Here is a 21,070-nt window from a genome sequence, read left to right on the forward strand (position 1 = left end):
AGGGATCTTAGTTCCCTGACCAGGGATTGAACCTGGGCCCTTAGCAGTGAAAGCGTGGAGTCCTAACCACTGGACCACCAGGGAATTCCCTATCCTCAGCCCTTTTTAGAGCCAGTTTACCAATCTAAAACATAGATCTAACCATGTCAGTCCTCTCTTAAAAATATTCATGTTTCTGCATTCCCTGCATAATAAAATCCAAATTACTTAGTGTAGCATAACTTCCTGACTCCAGTTTGCCATCTCAGTCTCATTTCCAGACGTCCATCCTCCTCTGACCCTCCAACCATTTCTTTTTATTTATTTATATATTTATTTATTTATTATTTTTGGCTGCATGTCAGGTCTTAGCTGCGGCATACAGGATCTTTCGTTGTGGCACGCGGGCTTCTCTCTAGTTCTGGTGTGCGGGCTTCTCTCTAGTTCTGGTGCACGGGCCCCAGAGCACATGGGCTCTGTAGTTGTGGCACACGGCCTCTCTAGTTGTGGTACACCGGCTCAGTAGTTGCGGCACATGGGTTTAGTTGCCCCGCGGCATGTGGGATCTTAGTTCCCCAACCAGGGATTGAACCCGCGTCCCCTGCATTGGAAGGTGGATTCTTAACCACTGGACCACCAGGGGAGTTCCCAACCATTTTTTGAATATGGCATTAGCTTTGTCTCCTCTTGGTCTGACAGGCCTTCTATTCATCCTTCAAACCCATCACTCCTGCCACGTCCTCTTTAAATTCTTCCCTCTAATCCTCCCAAGAGTTATGCTTCCTCATCTTTGCTTTCATACAACTTTATTCATATCACTGATGCATCCCTTACCAAATTTAATCGTTGTGTGGATGTCCATCTCCTGTCGGAAGATCCTGTGCTGCTCAAGGGCAAGGACTGCGTTCCCTTTACCTTTGTGTCCTCAGTTCATCATACAATGCCTGCACATAGTAGATATTCAGTAAAAGTATTTTGTGTAAATGCATACATGACTTGGAGAGCCTGGAAATGAGGAAAATAGTTGGATGAACGTGTGTGGGGCTGTGTGCACAGGCATGTGCTTGAAGGTTGCCTTCAGCAACTTTTATGAGATGCTGCAAGTTGAGAAGAAATCAAAGAGAAGACAAGTTTCTTAAGGGACTAGGAATCTATATTTTCCCAGGAAGCAAACATTCATGTTTTCAGCTGTCTAATCATGATGGATAGATTCTAGGCACTCCAGGGAAGGTACCTCAGCAGCTTCACATTTTGTTTATTTCCAGAACCAAACATTAACAGTCAAGGTGGTTACTGTCCCCGGGGAGTAGAAACCTGCTAAGATGACGACTCCCGTCAGCAGGACTGTTGAAATGCATCTGTGCTCATGCATGGATCTGCCCAAGACAGTGGGGGAGTGGACAGAAGAGGGATGACAAGGAAAACAGCAAGGAAAGAGGAAAGCCCTCTCCCCTCCCCCAGGGGAGGGTATGTTCATGGCTTGTGCTTACAACTCTTGCTGGGTCTCCTCTTTGCCTTAGGTATGGCGCTAGGTGCCCCAGAAGTGTGCAGCCAGGTCACCTCATCCCAGTCTGTCCGGGGCCTTCTCCCTTGTACTGCCCAGCAGCAGCAGCCGCAACAGCAACTTCCTGCTCTCCCACCCACGCCTCAGCAGCAGCCACCCTTGAATAATCACATGATCTCACAGGTGAGTCACCACTCGGTGCCAGAGCCCCCTCCGCTCTGATTCAAGCAAGCTCTGGAGGTACAGTCATGTCTCTTGTGCTGTGGGTGGCAGGAAAGATCTGTTTTTGGAGATATGCCACTCCCTCCCCCACCTCTTGTATGTGAGTTGTGGGGAGAGAAGAGGAAGGGCAGAGGTTTGGCCAAAGTGTTCTTAGTAGCGTCACCCTGAGAGTTGTTTTGCTTTATATTTCCTTCTCTTCCTCCTGAGACTGTCAGTGGGACCTTCTACCCTATTCCACATTTCTACTGTACTCCGTCTCCCTCTATCCTGTGTAATTAGCAAAGCGATTTTGCTCCCTATATCCATACATGGAGCTTGAAAACATCACAGCTCCTACCATAGTCTAGCTGAGTGTATTCATATGGCTGTTGGCCCATAAACAAATATTTATATGTTGGGGTTTGGGGGAAAGGAAATAGCACTCATTAAAACCCCTGCCATAAAGCACAAAACCCCCCAATGTTGTCTTTGTTTCCTGAGAGAGAAAGAGCTCTCTCTTTCTCCTTCTGTTGCTGGCCTGTTAGATGTTGGTACCAACTAGGGTTTAAGTTTTGCTTCTGTGGAGACCATGCAAGTCATCAGCGTAAGAATCAGATCCTATTCTAAGCTGGAACCTCCTCGGCGTTTTAGGTTTAAAGTCTCCTTAATACTCTGAGGAGAGATGCTGAGATCTTCACTTACTCTTTTCTTCCATGAATAGAGCGCTTCATGAATAGAGCCTGTACTTTATCCTGAAGTATTTATTCTCTGGTAGTCAGAAAGCCAATGTGTCCATATTCTTTTCTGCTGCAGTTTAAGTTCTCATTTCACCTCCCAGGCTCCCTCATCTCCCTGCTCAGTTAGTCCAGCTTGGCCTCAGATATATCTCTTCCATAGGTACAAGAAGCAAGTCCTAAGCCCTGATACCCCAGGGAGTGGAAACACCCCAGAATGGCCCATTATGACCCCATTCATACATTGGGAAATGAAGCTAAAGTAAAGAACAGTGAAGATGTAGGAAACTCTGCTTTGTGGCTTAACGTAACACACATGTCGATCATTCCAAGTCCTTCATCTCAGTCCCTAAATCAGTTTCTCTGTAGTCCTGACTTACTTTCTTATTCTACAACCATCTGTCTACCATCTCATTAAGTCTCATTCACATTAGCTTACCTCGCTCCATACTGAAGCATAGCATGTGTGTGTGCTTTTTTCCCTGTCTGTGTCTTAATTCAGACCTGTGAGTAAACTCTGAACTTCTCCCTCCAGTCATCCCCTACTGTTTCTGTGTGAGTGTCTCACTTTTTTAAGGTCCCAGTGTTTTTTTGAGTTTTCTGAAATGTGTGTATTTTAATACAGTTCTGTTCCCTTTTCTCCCTCTTAGTCTTCCATCTGTCTCCTCCTTCCATCCATATCTAGAAACAGACAGCAAGAGTGGGAGGGGGATAAAGAGATAAGTAAAGAGACTAACCAGTGGGGACTGAAAAGCTTTTAGATAGAATGTTCCGGTAACCGGCCCTAAATCCCAAACTTTTACTCAGATTCTGTCCCTGCTTCTGAATCATGAGGGTCAGTGGGTCAGTTCTTGGTGTTGATTGATCATCCACAGGCAGTACAGTGCTAGGTTAGGTCCTATAGACTGGGGACAGGGGAAAATTATTTGGTACAGAGATCTCAGAAATTTATTCTTGCAATTAATTGTGATCACAAATGCCAAACTAAAAAATCTTATGCTTGGTTAAGTTTTGGTGTCTTTGAAGCACTTATGGTAGCTGCTAATATAATACCATTATATTATTATATAATGGTATTCTCTTTATCCCTTTATATTCTCTTTATCCCTTTCTTCCTCTTCCTACTGCCTTTTTCTTTCTTCCTTCCTTTCTCTTTTTCCCTGTCTCTCAGCACTGGTAGCTCTCCAAACTCAAGTTGCTGAGCCCCAGAATACTTACTGTTTAGTTTCTCAAATGGTACGTAACAGTGAAGAGATGGAGGAAGTGACCACACACACACATATACTACTGTGCTTACTCTAAAGGTTTTCCTTTTGAAGAAAAACCTTTAGCTCTGTAGCAAAAAGCATTTGCTCCAGGCCTGGGGACAGTGCTGGCTAAACTATGCTCTTTCTCTTCTTGGAAGGCCTCTGCCGTCAGAGTAGGCCTCCATATCACATATCAGTAGAACATTTGAAGCCAAGGGGTGAGACTGAGGATTAAAGGACCAGTGGCTACCTTTTGCACAATTAACTTAGAGTAGACCTCTTGAGAAGGAGTCCGCTGAGCCTCTCCATGGAGTCCAGTCAGGATCAAAGAGCCAGTGATCTAGCCCAGAAGTCACCAGTAGGTGGCAGTCACATCCCTCAGGGCCAGTCTGGCTTCCCTGTGGTTTTTTGAAGTTCCCTAACTGGTGTTTGAGACTCTCTAAGAAGAGAACTGTAGCTGAGAGTAGTGGTAGAATAACTTAAAAATAGCACTGAGACGCCTGCCTTTACCACTACCCTTCCTCAGTTGGGAGAGGCCTAACAGAGGAGCATCCTTTCTTCTCTCTTCACTTTTTACTCAGAACTCACAAATGTGAGGAAGAACAGGCAGAGTTGTTTTACCACTTCCCTGTCCCTAAGGCCTCCCCTTGTCCCCCAGAGAATGTAAGGCCTGAAGTATGGCAGGCCCTCCCCCAAGAAAGAAGTGGATTAGGATAATAGAAAATGGGTCTAAAAGTTACCAGCACAAGTAGCTCAGGCTGAGCAGCTTGGCCAGCAGTTATATTTGGAATGCCACTGGCTTACAGAAAATAGGTGTGCCAGGAGAGCCGAGAGCTTATTTTCAAGGCTGTAGCATTCTCTCTCCCACGTCACACAGTGGATTCTCAGTAACTTTTTCCTAGCCAAGATGACTTACATTTTATTTAATGCAGATATCAGGAGTATTCTCCATCTTGGATGTCTTCTAATTCCTGGACTCTCTGCTTCTGGAACTGTTAGTCCCCTCTGTGAAAGCCTGTCCCAGGAGATATGTGGCAGGAGAGTATTGATACCTTGGTCCCCCACAACTCTTAATACTCTGCTTTGGAAAGAGGAAGGAGAGTTACACAAACAAAAAGATGTTTATGTAATTTTGTTTGACTTCTTCCTTTACCTCCTCCCTACTGCTAGAGTGGAAAGAACATATGTCAGGCAGAACTAGGTTCCCATCCCTGCTCTGCTGCATTAGCTGTGTGATCCTGGGTGTATGATTTAATTTCCCTGAGCCTTACTATCTTAACTGCAGATACAAGTTTTCTTATCTCCCTATAGGATTATTGTGAGGTTGTAATGAGATAATGTATGTAAGTGAGACAATGTATATCAGTGTTATTTCCCCTTCTCTTCATAGCTTCTCCAGAGGCTATGACTGGAGAACCGATGAGGTGATTGAAATAGCTAGAGGGGAAGACGAGAGAGAAAAAAATAACTCCCCATTAGTTGGTTTAGAACACACCATGTTCCTAATAAGCAAGTCCTCCTGCTTGAGGCTAGTGAAGGGACTGAAGGAACAAAAGCTAAAACTAGGCTATTTATATTTTATTCTTAAATCCCTCCATGTTTGCTTATGGGAGCATTTTTCATACTGCCCTCACAGCCTGGAGGAGCATAGAACAATCACTGGAGCAGGAGGAAGTAGGTGTGAACTGGCTTATTTTTCCTTCTCTGCCCTTGGGAGGCTGATGATCCTTGTGAATGAGCACTTCCTTCAGGAAAGCTGTGGTGTGAAATCAGGAGCATGCCTGGGAGAGCCGAGCCAGACCTTGGATGACCCTACAGAAGCGGGAATCCCTTCTCACGTGGGCATTCAGGGAGGGTTATGCGCCCCAGGAATCCTATGCTCAGGAAAAATGCTTGGGGAAAAAGCTGTGTTTGGGATCAGGCGGCAGACCCTGGCTCTGAGATGCTCACAACAGCTGCAGAGTTCTGAGTGGCTAATGGGGCAGAGTGTGCAGTGCGTCTGTACTTATAGGAGAGATTGCTTATTTGTCAGAGATGTGAAAACCATGAGCTGTCCTGGACTTGGTCTCCAGTCTGCTCAGAAGCTTTACTTTTCATGTGAAATTTCTTTTATGATTAACCTTGTTGTTCCTTCCCTTTCCCTCCCCATCTCTGCCCCACCCCCACCCCTGCCTATGCCTCTCCCTGTACCTCCCTTTTCTCTTCCCTTTCCACATGTCTCTCTGCTGGTCCACAGCCAGTCCCGGCTCTGCAGCCCTCTCCACAGCCTGTTCAGTTCTCTCCAGGCTCCTGTCCCCAAGTCCTTCTGCCAGTCTCTCCGCCCCAGCAGTACAACATGGTATAAACTCCATTCCCCCTTTTTGTCTTGTCCGTGTGTGGCCTGTGTCTGGGCATGTCTGGGTCAGTCTGTGACAACCGTGCAAAACAGTTGTGCTGTTTAGAGGACCATTGTTAGAAGGTATTTCTTCTTGAGGGGCCAGCACAGGCTGAACTATACTTCATTCTAGTGACCTCATAACAGTACTTTAGGCATCAAAAGATGCCTAAATGTAAGACAGAGAAGAACACTGAATTCCCCTGAGTTTCAGGACAGGGAACAAAATCAGATGTTGGTCTAACCTGGGCTCCTCATCCTCTCTACCATGTGCATCCTTCATCTCATCTGCTCCCAGGACATGTCTGAGGAACCCAGTTTATTCTGTACAGAATGATTCTTTATAGTTTCCTTTAAAAATAAAAACACAGGGACTTCCCTGGTGGCACAGTGGTTAAGAATCCACCTGCCAATGCAGGGAACACAGGTTTGAGCCCTGGTCCGGGAAGGTCCCACATGCCGCAGAGCAATTAAGACCGTGTACCAGAACTACTGAGCCTGTGCTCTAGAGCCTGAGAGCCACAACTACTGAGCTGCGTGCCACAACTACTGAAGCCTTCGTGCCTAGAGCCCGTGCTCTGCAACAAGAGAAGCCACTGCAATGAGAAGCCTGCGCACCACAACGAAGAGTAGCCCCCACTCACCACAACTAGAGAAAGCCCGTGCGCAGCAATGAAGACCCAACGCAGCCATAAATAAATAAATTTATTTTTTAAATAGTTGCAGATTTCTCTGGCACGACTGGTAAAAACTTAAAATGTTCCCCTATTTTACTATATTATTTTACATGAAAAATATCCTCTTCTGTTGAATAGCACATGCTGTTTAAATTGTTCGTACCCTGACTACAAATCCTCTGAAGATCTGATTTGTCTCATAGTTGATAACTTCTATCATGGTTATAGGAGCCCTGATTTTTTTTAAATTTTGTGTTAATCACACCTGTCTGCTTTTTTTTACTAGAAACCCCTCTTTCCTCCCATCTCTTATCTCCATTCTGAAAAGTTCTAGAATATGAACCTCAAAATAGTAACTGCAGTCCAGTCCTCCTGTCATCTATTCCTGCCCACTAAGGTAGCGAAATAGCTAAGATCATATCCCTGAAAAGTGAGTGAAACCACAGGAAAGCATTATCTTTTGTTTCTACTAGTTTCATTTGCAAAAGAACTTCTGCTCTGCCTGTGTATGTATATGTGTATTTTGATTACTGTCCATGGAGCAAAAAAGATGAGGAAGTTAAAAGACTAACCTATCACCATACAAGTGAGGGATGGAACACCCTCACTCTTTCTGCTTAGAGAAGAGGGCTGAGAGAGAAGGCAATTACAGACCAGCCAGTCAGTCTCGCCCTCCAGCTGGCCACTCACCCTGGCCTCCTTGCAGAGGTGAGAATTGGAAGTGGTTTCTGAAGGGCAGGAGAACTCTAGGCAAGTGTCAGAGAACAGGGGTGGAAATGATTGCAAGAGGGAGTAAGGAGATGAACAGCAGGCGTTGGGAGCCCACCAGTCTTTCCACTGCATAGGCAGAGCTGGGGAGCCACATGAACCCACCCATAATCCACGCAAGGTGTTGTCTGGGTCCTTTATTATAAAAACGAGATTTATGACAATGTAGGGGCCCTTTGTATGGTTGGAGGCATGAGGAAGACAGGAAATGGAAAGATTTTGTAGGGTTTTTTCCCTACTAATTTGTCCTGTTTTCTCTATATATAGAAGTTGTGTCATTGCTCCCATCTCCCCAGGACTAATTCTAATAAAGATCATAATCAGAGTGACCATTGTTACCCCATATGTGGTAGGGAGACTGGGTCTGGAGTTGGGCTTCAAACAGCTGTTCAATTCATGACAATTTAAAACACCCTATGAGGGCTTCCCTGATGGCTCAGTGGTTAAGAATCCACCTGCCAATTCAGGGGACACGGGTTCGAGCCCTGGTCCAGGAAGATCCCACATGCCGCGGAGCAACTAAGCCCGTGAGCCACAACTACTGAGCCTGTGAACCACAACTACTGAGCTGCGTGCCACAACTACTGAAGCCCACACACCTAGAGCCCATGGTCTACAACAAGAGAAGCCACTGCAATGAGAAGCCTGCGCACCGCAACAAAGAGTAGCCCCCCTCGCCACAACTAGAGAAGGCCCGCGCGCAGCAACGAAGACGCAACACAGCCAAAAATAAATAAAATAAATAAATTTAAAAAAAAACACTTGTGAAAAAAATAAATAAAACACCATATGACAGAGGCTTAGGGCTAAAAAGCGCCTCCTAGGGCACACATGCAGGAGTGTCCCAAATTGGTGTAAGGAAGGAAGGCTGTAGAGAGGGCTACTATTTCTGTCTGTCTGTGGTAAAGCCAAAGACCTGGGGTTTGATATGACCTCAGTCTTTGGGTCTCCCTCACTCTCTCAACAGACAGATGATCTCAGCAACCCCTTTGGACAAATGAGCCTTAGCCGCCAAGGTTCTACCGAAGCAGCTGACCCATCCTCAGCTCTGTTCCAGCCCCCACTTATCTCCCAGCACCCTCAGCAGACTAGCTTCATCATGGCTTCTACAGGACAGCCCCTCCCTACTTCCAGCTATTCCACCTCTAACCATGCACCACCTACTCAGCAAGTCCTGCCACCCCAGGGCTACATGCAGCCCCCTCAGCAGGTGAGTGGCTTGGATTCCCAGTTTAAATCACTAATTCAGGGACTTCCCTGGTGGTCCAGTGGTTAAGATTCCGTGCTCCCGATGCAGGGGCCCAGGTTCGATCCTTGGTCGGGGAGCTAGGTCCCACATGCTGCACCTATAGCCCCCATGCTGCAACTAAAAGATCCCACATGCCACAACTAAGACCCGGCGCAGCCAAATAAATAAATATTTTTAAAAAAATAAATCACTAATTCAGTTTGTCCAGTATTATAATCCTTCCTTCTTCCTCTAGTTTAGACAAATCAGAGGGGATAACTGTCCCCTACCTACCTCCATTTCCCCACCTTGACTTGAGAATTTTCTTTCTAGTCAGAAGGCCATCTTTCAAATAACACAAGTCCTTCCTGTTTTGTTTCAAACTTGTATACGAATGCTGCAATTGCAGGCCCAAAATAGCTCCGTTTACAGATTTCTGGGAATTAACCGTGATGTATTTAATAGTTTGGGGATGTTGAGGCTGAATTTGAGGGACTTTCTGATACATCTGTTTCCTCTTACCATAGATCCAGGTTTCTTACTATCCCCCTGGACAGTATCCTAACTCCAACCAGCAATATCGACCTCTCTCTCACCCGGTGGCCTACAGCCCCCAACGTGGTCAACAGCTGCCTCAGCCATCCCAGCAACCTGGTAAGAGGAACCGCTGATGTATGAAGGTAGTGAGTAAGGGAAGGGGGGAGACTGGGAAAGAGAATTACCTTCGCTGTTTAAAAAGCAGGGGGGGGTGCTTCCCTGGTGGCGCAGTGGTTGAGAGTCCGCCTGCCGATGCAGGGGACATGGGTTCATGGCCCGGTCCGGGAAGATCCCACATGCCGCGGAGCGGCTGGACCCGTGAGCCATGGCCGCTGAGCCTGCGCGTCCAGAGCCTGCGCGTCCGGAGCCTGCGCTCCGCAATGGGAGAGGCCACAACAGTGAGAGGCCCGCGTACTGCCAAAAAAAAAAACTCATCAAAGAGCAGGAGGGACTTCCCTGGTGGCACAGTGGTTAAGAATCTACCTGCCAATGCAGGGGACACGGGTTCGAGCCCTAGTCTGGGAAGATCCCACATGCCATGGAGCAACTAAGCCCGTGCGCCACAACTACTGAGCCTGCACTCTAGAGCCCATGAGCCACAACTACTGAGCCTGCGTGCCACAACTACTGAAGCCCGTGCACCTAGAGCCCGTGCTCCGCAACAAGAGAAGCCACTGCAGTGAGAAGCCTGCGCACCGCAACAGAGAGTAGCTCCCGCTTGCTGCAACTAGAGAAAGCCCGTGCGCAGCAACAAAGACCCAATGCAGCCAAAAAAAAAAAAAATAGATAGATTTACTTTTAAAAATAAATAAAGTAAAAAGCAGGGGGTGCAGGGGGCGGGGGCGGCAGGAATGATTAGGGTCCTGAAGAGGAACCCGTGATCTCCAGAAAAAGAAAAAGTAAAATAGAAGGAAAATTACTGAGAGAGTGTGACCTCCTAAACATTGTTGATACTATGCTAATGTCTCCTCTGCTTTGCCCATCCCTAGGTTTACAGCCCATGATGCCTAACCAGCAGCAGGCGGCTTACCAAGGCATGATTGGGGTCCAGCAGCCACAGAACCAGGGCCTGCTCAGCAGCCAGAGGAGCAGCATGGGGGGCCAGATGCAAGGCCTGGTGGTTCAGTACACTCCACTGCCTTCTTACCAAGTGGGTGCATTTTGTACTAGGAAAGATCACCCAGTCCTTGGGATGAGGAAAAGGAGGACAGTTTCCCACATCCTCCAGTCTGACAACTCAAACACTAAAACATTGTTCACTTTACCCCTAGAATTTTTAGGTTTTCTTCCTCTGAGAGAAGGCCCAGAGAGTCTGAGAACAGTCTTTATTTAAATTGTTTGGTTTTTATATAGCCATGCAAACGAGTATATGCCCAGAAAAGTAGGATCTAGAGGAAATTAGGCTCCTTCCTGTACATCACATGCCCATGGGTGAGGTTTGGAGAGGAAGGCAATGGAGGTAGCTCTAAGCATTTCCTTTACTCAGGTAAGGAGAATAGGAGTCTCTAAAGGTAGGGAAGGAGGTTAGAGTGTCCTGGTCTAGTGATGACTAGAGGCTGTTCTTTGGATGAACTCTTTGGGAGTAAGAGTGGTCATTCTCTTCTTGTCTCCACCCAGGTCACAGTGGGTAATGACTCGCAAAATGTGGTCCAGCCGCCTTTCCAGCAACCCATGCTGGTCCCTGCGAGCCAATCTGTGCAAGGGGGCCTCCCAGCAGGGGGCGTACCAGTGTATTACAGCATGATCCCTCCAGCTCAGCAGAACGGTACAAGGTGAGAACTCCCAGAGAGTTGGGGTGCATCTCCCACAGACCTTAGCAACTGTTGCACCATGGTTTTGTTTGCACTGGGAAAGAAAGGCAGGGGTAAAGATCCCAGTGATACCCTAAAGCAGGTAGAACATGAGGGAGTTCATTCTCCTTTTCTCCTTGTCATTTCGATATTTGCGTAAGAATTCATCAGCAGGAAAAATTCCTGCTTCGGAGACAGAGGCTTTATAATTTCCCCCATTTTTTGTTTTTCTAATCAGTGGGATTCAGAACTATGAGATAGAGACAGCTTATTATTTTAAAAAAGCAATTTGGAGTATACATATGTAAATTTCTCTGTGTACCTCTATATCCATGGATGAATCTGAGATAGCCTATTTCTATATGTCTATTTATATATATCTTAGTATAGCTCATAGCTAATAGAATTTTAGAGGTAGAAGTTACCTTAGAAATGTCTAAATATTTAGACATTTCTAAGTGTCTAATAGTCCACTCCCCTTGTTTTATTTTTCTCCCTTCTTTTATAAATGAGGAAATTCCAACTAAGGATGTTAAGAAACTTACCCAAAGTCACAGAAGTAGTTAGTAGAAGCAGAGCTGGGACTAGAACTCAAGTCTGGGCCTACCTCGATGTATTTCTGTATCTCTCTCAGTGTCCACATTTCTGTCTTTTTATGTGTATGTCTCCACGTTGTCTTGAGTTTTGTGAGATTTTTCCCCATTTGTCTTTAGTTGACTATATGTGTTTGCCATTGAGAAAATATCCTAAATCTCCTTAGTTATTTTTGCCCATCTCTCTCTAACACTTTAGCCCTGTGTGTCTGTCTCTGGCATTCTCTTCGTGTTTCTGCTGTGTTTCTCAGAGCGTGTGTGTGTGTGTGTGTGTGTACGCACACGTGTATGTGTTTGGTGTTTCTACACTGTTGGGAAGAGCATGTGTTACTAACATTCCATCTGTAGCACTGATTAGCAGCTTCCTAATTGAAAGATGATCAAGTACAAATATATATAATTAACTTTGAACTGATGAGTGATTTTAGAAATTGCATGGCAAATTGGTCTGGGAATGGCTTGGAGCTGCCTTGACTTCCCACAGGGGAGGCTCAGGAAGCAACAGCTGTCTGCCAGGAGTTGCGTTCCTCCCTCTACCGCTTTACCACTCTTCTCTTCTCCATCTCCCCAGCCCTTCTGTGGGATTTCTGCAACCTCCTGGCTCTGAGCAGTACCAGATGCCTCAGTCTCCCTCTCCCTGCAGTCCACCACAGATGCCACAGCAGTACTCAGGTAAGAGGATAAAGAATTGAGGGGTCTTGGGCACTGGTGAGAGCAAACACTGCTGAAGGACTTGTGCTTTAGAGCTGGGAAGGACAAAGAGAGTTCAGGGATTGGCTCTGTCCCCAGCTGTGACCCCATCATGAGGGAAGACCAAAGTCCTAGCTGGCTGGTGTTTTCCAGAGGTGCTGAAATTGACCCCTCAAGAGGTGAGGTTGGTTGCCTGATCCCTATCCCTGGGGAGTCACATGTCGATTGAGTTCCTTGTTTTCTCTCCCTCTCCCCCTCCCTCTCCCTCTTTGCTGAATCCAGCACTACACTCACCACTCACATGCCTTTGAAACACAGAGTGCTTACTTCTGTCTGTTGCACTCATTCTTCCTGTAAACAGCTTTTCTTTTCTCTTGGGAGAAAACAAGGAAGGAGGCTGATAAAATGCTTTTAAAATGCTGATAAAATCAGCATTTTATCATAAAATGCTTTTAAAATCATATCTTAGATTTGTTTAGTGGTTTTTCATATGTGCTCGGATATACTGTGTCATTTTCATTCTCACTACAACTTAGTGAAGAGGAAATTTAAGACTCAAAGAGAATAAATGACTTGCCTAAGATCACAGTCCTAGAGCTTGAACTTGGGTCTTTTCACTTTCTATAACCCATGCTACATTCTCAGTAACACATTTTCAACAGGTTTCTGTACTCTGTTCCTCCAGTAGGAAATAAATGGATATCATGTTAAATAGCTAAAGGCCTTCTTTGGAGGGGCCAGTTATCCCAGGTGAATAGACTTATGCCTTGCAGCCTCTCACTATCTGTCTTTGCCAAGAACTCCCCCAATACACCAAGTACAACTGCTCCTGTTTGTTTCCCTTTCACCCAACCCTGACATATCATTACGCTGTAGTTAAGTAGACTTCACGGGTTCTGGAGGGGAGGAGGTTAAGGTAGCCTCCAGCCATCCCCATGCAGCTCTATTGTGGGAATGTCAGGGTTCCCTCTTCTGGTGAGAAGGAGGTATTTTGCCAATTTTTCTCATTTTAGAAATGGAATATTTTTCACATAAGATTTTCTGTACTCTATGTTAGGTGCTCTGGAGTAGATTCCAGAATTAAGCTTGCTTACAAGACATGATTAGTTCTTACCTTCAATGTAATGACTTCTTCCTTTATCCAGACCAACCATGGATCTCTTACAGGATGAGGTTTTAAAATTCACCAACCTTTACTACTCTTCATTACATTATTGGTCTCTCTAGCTGTTTCTCCTAGTGTCCGCCAGGGGCACTTGACCTTGAAATTCCCAGCGGGGTATGGAAATTATAGAAACCAGCTCCAAGAACTGCTGTAGCCTGTGGTGGTGCTTGGCACCTCAGGGCATTTTCTCTCCTGTTTGTTAAAATAAGTGTGTGTGTGTGCATATGGGTATACTTGCATGTGAATTTTTGTATATATCCTTAGTGGTATATCAGTATATCTGTTGGGTCTCCGCAGTTATGTCTCTTCATCTGCAAATACAAGATGAATTAGAAACAAATCAAGTGAGAATAATTTTTCAGTACCTACTCTGGACCTAGTGCTGGGTTAATTAAGTAAACTGAAACAGCTATTGTTCTGAAAGTTGGCAGCACTAGAGATCTGGACTGGGATTGGAAGGAGATAATCTAGGCTTTTCCCAAATTAATAGACAAAACCCTCTCCATCATCTGATTTCCTTGCTGCTTTAGAATTTTCTGTTTTATTTCCTTTCCTTCTGGCTACCCTGATTGACCCTAGGCTTCTGACTGACCCCTTGTACTTTTCCTAGATGATGGGACCCTCTCTTCCACCCACATCATCTAAGAGACCTATTCACCATAGCATCAATCTTAAAAGTCTTCAATCCCTGCTCATGGGAATTTAAGAGGAAGTGGAAGAAAAGAAAAAGTGCTTCTTACACCTTCCTTTCCAGTTTTCCCTTTACTGGAAAGATAGAAGGCTGGCACTCCCCACAAGGGCTGCTATGTCACCTTCAGAGGACAGTCACCCGCCCTTCTCCCATGTAGCAACATGGTCACTTTTCCAAAAATAAAGGTAGGGATTAGGATTGGCTGTTCCTAGAGCAATTGTTCCAGTTTATTAATACAGTTTTGTAGTTGCCCAGTTTACCCCCAGGCCTGGACGTTAATTCCTCCACTATGATATTAGATATAACCATAACCTCAGGAAATACTTTTCTTCCCACTAAAATAGTGACTTGCAGGTCTCTTGAGGTTTTTACAGGGATGCTTGTCTGGGGAAGAGGCACACAGACATGAAATGGCAGTGAAACCTATGCACAGACTCTCAACTCACAGTGACACAGCAGCAGGGCCAGAGTGAGGTACATACAGAAATAGCTTCTCACCTATTTACTGGCTCATTTTGTAGCTGAGGGCTTTCCAAAGCTGAGACTAACTCTTTTCAATCCCCACTCCCTGAAGATAACCCTCTCCCCCACCAAAAAAATGGAAAACTACGAAGATACTGTAGGATTCTGTCCTGTAATTTGGGAAAGATGCCTGTGGGATTTTATTTCTCTGGACATTCCTTTCCATAGATTTGATTTCAGATGGTAAGGAAGAAGCCTTATCAGTTTTCTACCTCAGCGATTTAAAAAAAAAGCAAAAACTAAACAAAAGCAATTCTGCCAGACATAAATGTCATCTGTTTATATTTATGTGGTTTGCTCTGCCCAATCGACCTTTCTGCCCAGGTTTAATGATGCCACTTAAAAAGCCATTCACACGTTCCCTCTCCTTTCAGAGCTTTCAAGCTGAAATTGATTTCCTTATTCAACTCCCTTCTCCCCCTTCCCACTCCAACCCAGGCTCCTTCCCCCAACGTGATTATGTGGAAGCGCTGTCACTGGGCAGTGCTGTGGGGGGTTTTTGTTTTGGGAGATTTGGGGTTTTTTTGGCCACATGCATTAAGTAGCCACAGTTCAGCTGCTAATGGATGCCACCAGCTTCTGGCTTGAGGAAGAGAAGCATAAAAGTCATCTCATCAGCAGAGTAGTGCTCTCTGTCCTCAGCTGAGTGAAGGTACAACACTCCAGGCCAGCCGGAGAGGTCTCAGTGAGGGGAGGAGCTCAGGAATGAGGCTGCAACTAGGAACCCTGCCTTTGCTTTCCTTGCGATCAGAGAAAATAATATGAGGACTTTGTTCTCTTTCCCCCTCCACTTTAGCCCCCTAATAGCTCCTTACAGCTACATGTTGGTATTAGAAAGAACTTCTCCTGCCTTGCTTATGCGCACACCCTACATACTCACACATCCTCTACCTTTTCCTGGCCCAGGGCAATAGGCTCAGGTTATAAGCTGCCTTCCAGAAAAGCTATACATTTGATTATTTTTACGTTGGCCCCCTCAGGTAGCAGTGAGTTGTCTGAATAAGATCAGTTGCAGTTTTGTGGGTAAAGAATATGGGAGCAGGTGCAGCTCTTAGGGTGGGGAAGTACAATGCCCAGAGCAACTATAGTAAAGGGGGAGTTGTTAAATGCATGACACCTCACAACTGTACAATTTTCCTGTGGCCCTTTTACAAGCCATGCTGATGAATACCCTGTCCTCTTTTACAGGGGAAGGGGAGAGGTGAGCCTGTCGAGCCTGTCACTCTGAGTATTTGTGCTGTCTGATTATATGAGCCCTAGAGGATGGGGGTGGGCACAAACTGGGGAATAGGGTACAACAGATGCTGTGTCTACTGAGCTATTCTCTGAGACCTCCCACTGTTTCTTTTCCTTTCCTTTGACCGATGCTACCTGAGAAAAGCAATCACGCTCACTTCCCAGCATGACTGGTGCCCAGGGCAGAGGCTGCAACATCTCCCAGCACAGGAAGCAGTGCGATGGCGGCAGCAGTGGCAGCCCCAGAGCACTGAGCCATGAAGGCAGCAGCATTGCAGCAGGTTTTCAAGCTAGCGACCCTCAGTCCCATTTCTCTACCACCAGACACACACATGAACTCAGCCTGTCCATCCACAGAAATATAGTCTGGAGGGTCAAGGGCAAAGCCTCATGCTGGACAGTCCCCCGTGGGGAAGCAGAGCTCCTGCTCATCTCTCCCAGCAGAAACTGTCTATCAAACTGCTTCTCCGTGACCCCTTACCTTGCTTTTCACCATGAGGAAGAGTCAGGACTTAATGTTCCTCCCATTGAGCCCTTTCCTTCCCCCAGACTGTGAGAGGGTAAGACCATATCTATGGTTGCCTGGGCTAAAACCTCAGGGCTGCATCCAGTCAGTCACCTTGAACCTGTCAGTAAAACCTTCAGAGAGTCTCACCCTCCCACTCCATTTCTGCTGTCACTGCTCTAATTCATAATCACTTTGTTTTGTTTCAGTAGCCTCCTAACTAGTCTTCTGGTCACTAGTCTCTCCCTCCCTTTAGCCATCTTACATTCGGCCACTTGGGTTAGCTCTCTGAAACACAAGTCCTGTTCCCAACACCTACAGGATACAACCCTTACCAGAATGTGCTTCAAACTCTGACACCAGCTATTTGTTTAATGTCTGACTCCCTAATAGACTGTTCATTCCATGGGATAGAGACCAGTCTTTTTTGTTTGTTTGTTTTGTATACCCAGTGCCCAGCATAGGAACTGGCACATAGACAAATGTTCAATAAACATTTGTTGAATAAATGAATAAATGTATCTCATCTCCTGCTACTTCCCCTACATAGCCCCTGTGCCTTAGCACCTTGAATTATTTGTCATTTCCTGAGCATGACATACATCTCTATGCCATTCCCTCTACTTGAAATGTTCCCAGTTCACCCAGCCCTTGCCCAAGAATTATATCCTGCACATTTATCTTCTCCAGAACAACCAGAGATCGCTGACTTATCTGCAGCCATTACCAGAAAAGCCTGCACGTGCCTGCAGCCCTGGCCCAGGCCCCAGACTGGGACCTGTACCATGCCCAGACATTTGAGCAGTCTGACCTGGGACCTTTGACAGAAATGAAGTAGTTTTCTGCCAAGCATACCAAAGTACCCCCCACCAGGTGAAGGCCAGGAGGGCATTGGCATCTTCCACTCAAACTTCCACTGGTTCGAAGTTTCCGCTGGTCTGAGAGAGAGTCAGAGACCAAATCAGCAACTATCTCAGATTCCTGGCAGGACACAGTTTAAGTGACCCTGAAGCCAGTAGGTGGATTTGCTTACTGGCTTTCCCACTTAGGGTTAGCTGACAGGCCTAAAATGTAGTTTGAATGCAAAACCAACTGCTTTTTTCCTGCCACCCAGGAGTGTCACCTTCTGGACCAGGTGTGGTGGTCATGCAGCTGAATGTCCCTAATGGACCCCAGCCCCCCCAGAACCCATCCATGGTCCAGTGGAGTCACTGTAAATATTACAGCATGGACCAGCGGGGGCAGAAACCTGGAGACCTGTACAGTCCTGACAGTAGCCCCCAGGTGAGTCCCTGCAACCCAGCTTTGTCTTAGCAGGGAGGTAACCAGATTCTTCTCAGGAAGTAATCTTTGCCATTGACTGAGCAACCTCTGTTACTTATCTTTCCCTGGGCACTTTTTGGGAAGAAACACAAGAAATAGAGGAGAGCATCTTCTTTCAAGGAACCTAAGATTTAAGGTAGCAGATGGGACACATGCTTGAAAATGCTAAGGGAATACTTAAAACAGTATGTCAAAAAGTGGATGTTAAAATAATACAAACTGGGCTTCCCTGGTGGTGCAGTGGTTAAGAATCCGCCTGCCAGTGCAGGGGACACGGGTTCGAGCCCTGGTCCAGGAAGATCCCACATGCCACGGAGCAACTAAGCCTGTGCGCCACAAGTACTGAGCCTGCGCTCTAGAGCCGTGAGCCACAACTACGGAGCACATGTGCCACAACTCCTGAAGCCTACGCGCCTAGAGCCCCCGCCATGAGAAGCCTGCGCACCGCAATGAAGAGTAGCCCCTGCTCGCCGCAACTAGAGAAAGCCCCCGCGCAGCAGTGAAGACCCAACGCAGCCAAAAATAAAATAAATTTTAAAATAATAATAACACAAACTAGGGACTAGGGCTAGTTTGAAGGAGCAGTCTGACTTTGACAGAGTTCAGCAAGAGAAGTTTCCTGAGAGAGGTGACTTTGTTTTTTGTTTTTTGTGGTACGCGGGCCTCTCACTGTTGTGGCTTCTCCCGTTGTGGAGCACAGGCTCCGGACGCGCAGGCTCAGCGGCCATGGCTCACGGGCCTGGCTGCTCCGCGGCATGTGGGATCTTCCCAGACCGGGGCACAAACCCGTGTCCCCTGCATCAGCAGGTGGACTCTCAACCACTGCGCCACCAGGGAAGCCCATGAGAGAGGTGACTTTTAAGCCAAGCCACAGGAATATCCAGAGGGTAATGTTTGGGGTATGTATGATGTGTACTCCTCTCTCTCCCACAGGCCAACACACAAATGAGCAGCAGCCCTGTCACATCTCCTACTCAGTCTCCAGCACCCTCTCCTGTCACCAGCCTCAGCAACGTCTGCACAGGACTCAGTCCCCTTCCTGTCCTCACACAGTTCCCCCGTCCTGGGGGTCCAGCACAGGGTAAGGGGTTAGATAAGGGCTGGTTGCTGTCAAATTCACCATTCGCATCCCATTCCCAAGTGGGGAGATTGAGAGGGCAGCAACAGGCAGGGAAGCGGTGTGGCTGGTCATCCAACTCTGGCCCTGTTCAGGCCAAAGACACCTGCCCCTCTTTAGTGCTGCCCATAGTTAATTTACTCTAGATCTCCGTTAGATTTTTAGTATTTACTTCCAAGTCCCTGGTGACTATGAGCCAGGGAAAAGAAGTTCACTGAACTTTCTAATGAACAACCAAGAGTTTAATCCATCAGTACTGAGTCTGAGGGTTGGGAATATGGGGTGGTGTCAGAAACGGTATTTGTCAAAAACGTTATGGTTTTAGAAGAGGGAATACTGAATTTGAGTTAAAAGACTTGGGTTCAAATTCTAGTTCTACAACTAACTAGCTTTGTGATGTTGAACATGTTACTTAAACTTAAAATGGGACCTCAGTTTCCTAATATATAAAATGAGGTTAATCACACATAAGATGGAAATAATCTTATCTGCTTTCTGCCGTGGCTATCAAAAGCAGTATAAAAATAACATGAAAATATGGTTTAAAACTTCAGAGTGCTCTGAAATATAGTATTTATCACCAATAATAGGTAACACATGGTACTTAATATGTATCAAGCATTGCTATAAGTGCTTTACTTATAAGTACTTTACTTTATAGGTGCTATAAGTGTCTTATAGTCATTTAACCTCAGCAGTGCTAATGAGAGGAAAACATACCCAACATCCCATTTTCAGTAACAGAGCCAGGATTTGAACCTAGGCAGTCCGGCTGTAAGTCTGTGTTCTTCTCCACTGCATTGTATTGCCTCTCATGTGAGTCAGAAACTTGAGCCCTGGGTTTAAGGTGAGAAGAAACTATATGAGAAATAAAAGACAGTCATAAGGGTCTGTAGGTTTCCTCCGGGGCCTTTTGTCTTCAATGGACAGAGCCCTTCTTCAAAGGTGAAGGAACCTAATAACTCCTTTTGTCTGAGCTACAGCTGAAAGCCAAGGGGTTTAGGAAGAGAGACAACTCTTAAATCAGTGACATGGGCACTCCTATCATAGATGAAGTAGGAATAGTATGCATTGTTGCTGTCCATCTCCAAAGCCCCATGAAGTCTCATAAAAGTCATACCATGTAGTTCAAACTCCCAGAAAACCATCTGCTCTTCCTCCCTAGGTGATGGTCACTACTCCCTCTTGGGCCAGCCATTACAGTACAATCTGTCCATCTGCCCTCCCTTGCTCCATGGCCAGTCAACTTACACGGTGCACCAGGTAAGGGTGTCTCCTATCAGCCTTAGGGCCATCAGAGTCCCCTTCTCATCCAGGCCCCTGCTTCTGAGCCATCCACCTCAACTAGCTGGGTGGACAAGAGAGACAACACAGAGAGAATGGACGAAGTGGGAAGAGCCTTTACCCCACTCCTGTACGCATTCCTCTCACCCCTTCCCCAGTGCCAAGAGGGAGAGGCTCTTTGTTTCTCAGTGGCCACTCTCTGGCCAATCTGACTGCCTGGTGGGATGGGGTTCTCAGGGTTGGGTACTGCTCCTTAATCTCTCAGACAGACTGGGATGTAAGGCAGTCATTGTTTACCTGGAATGAGAGTTATCTTTCGAATGTTGAAGGGACAGAGTGGATTGAAGCATGGAAACCGGAGCAAGAGACAAGCACTCAAATCTGCCTCCACTGACCTAGGGACAACAGACGTTGGTGAGTGACAGGATGCTGAATTCCCAAAAGAAGGTGCTTAACCCCTCCAGCCTTGCATTACCAGTCCAGGATGGTGAGAAAAGCCAGCTTAGGGTAGGGAGTCAAAAGAGGACCTTTTTGTACTCAAAAGCAAGGAGAAGCTGGAGAAGTGAGGTGTCTCAGTCCTCCTTACCAAGCCATTCCAAGTCCTAGGGAAGATGAGGGTGAAAATTTGCAATAACACAATGATGGGGCTTGTTGAGCCTGCTATTAACAGACAACCTTGTGGAAGTGGTCCTGACGCTGATCTAGGATGTCTACCTTTGGTAGTTCTAGACCCAGTTTAGGAGAGGCTTGATAAGAGAATATGGGGGAGTAACTTTCCTCCTGCAGGCCTTCCATACTAGGCATAACAAGATCTCTTGGGGTTTCGCCTACTGGAGCAGTTTGCTAAACAAGGTAAGGAAGGGAAACTGACTTCCCTAGATGATAAGAAAGAGGAATCTACCTGG

General features: G+C 46.3%; 1 protein-coding gene across 17 annotated transcripts in view; it reads left to right on the forward strand.

Annotated features, from left to right (window-relative positions):
• Nucleotides 1-21,070, forward strand: part of R3HDM2 (R3H domain containing 2) — a 148,652-nt gene that overhangs the window by 125,344 nt on the left and 2,238 nt on the right. For 12 of the 17 annotated variants that reach the window (XM_079936724.1, XM_079936722.1, XM_079936719.1 and 9 more), the window contains 11 exons: nucleotides 1,500-1,666; nucleotides 5,902-6,003; nucleotides 8,452-8,694; nucleotides 9,240-9,366; nucleotides 10,239-10,399; nucleotides 10,867-11,021; nucleotides 12,204-12,304; nucleotides 17,556-17,725; nucleotides 18,698-18,845; nucleotides 20,047-20,144; nucleotides 20,495-20,579. In XM_079936724.1, coding sequence (XP_079792850.1) covers nucleotides 1,500-1,666; nucleotides 5,902-6,003; nucleotides 8,452-8,694; nucleotides 9,240-9,366; nucleotides 10,239-10,399; nucleotides 10,867-11,021; nucleotides 12,204-12,304; nucleotides 17,556-17,725; nucleotides 18,698-18,845; nucleotides 20,047-20,144; nucleotides 20,495-20,579 — 1,557 coding nt within the window. The remainder of the gene's footprint in view (nucleotides 1-1,499; nucleotides 1,667-5,901; nucleotides 6,004-8,451; nucleotides 8,695-9,239; nucleotides 9,367-10,238; nucleotides 10,400-10,866; nucleotides 11,022-12,203; nucleotides 12,305-17,555; nucleotides 17,726-18,697; nucleotides 18,846-20,046; nucleotides 20,145-20,494; nucleotides 20,580-21,070) is intronic. The other 5 variants (XM_079936712.1, XM_079936725.1, XM_079936717.1 and 2 more) reach the window with 1 other exon arrangement.

This window comes from Stenella coeruleoalba (genome assembly GCF_951394435.1).
Source record: "Stenella coeruleoalba genome assembly, chromosome: 11".
NCBI lineage: Eukaryota > Metazoa > Chordata > Mammalia > Artiodactyla > Delphinidae > Stenella > Stenella coeruleoalba.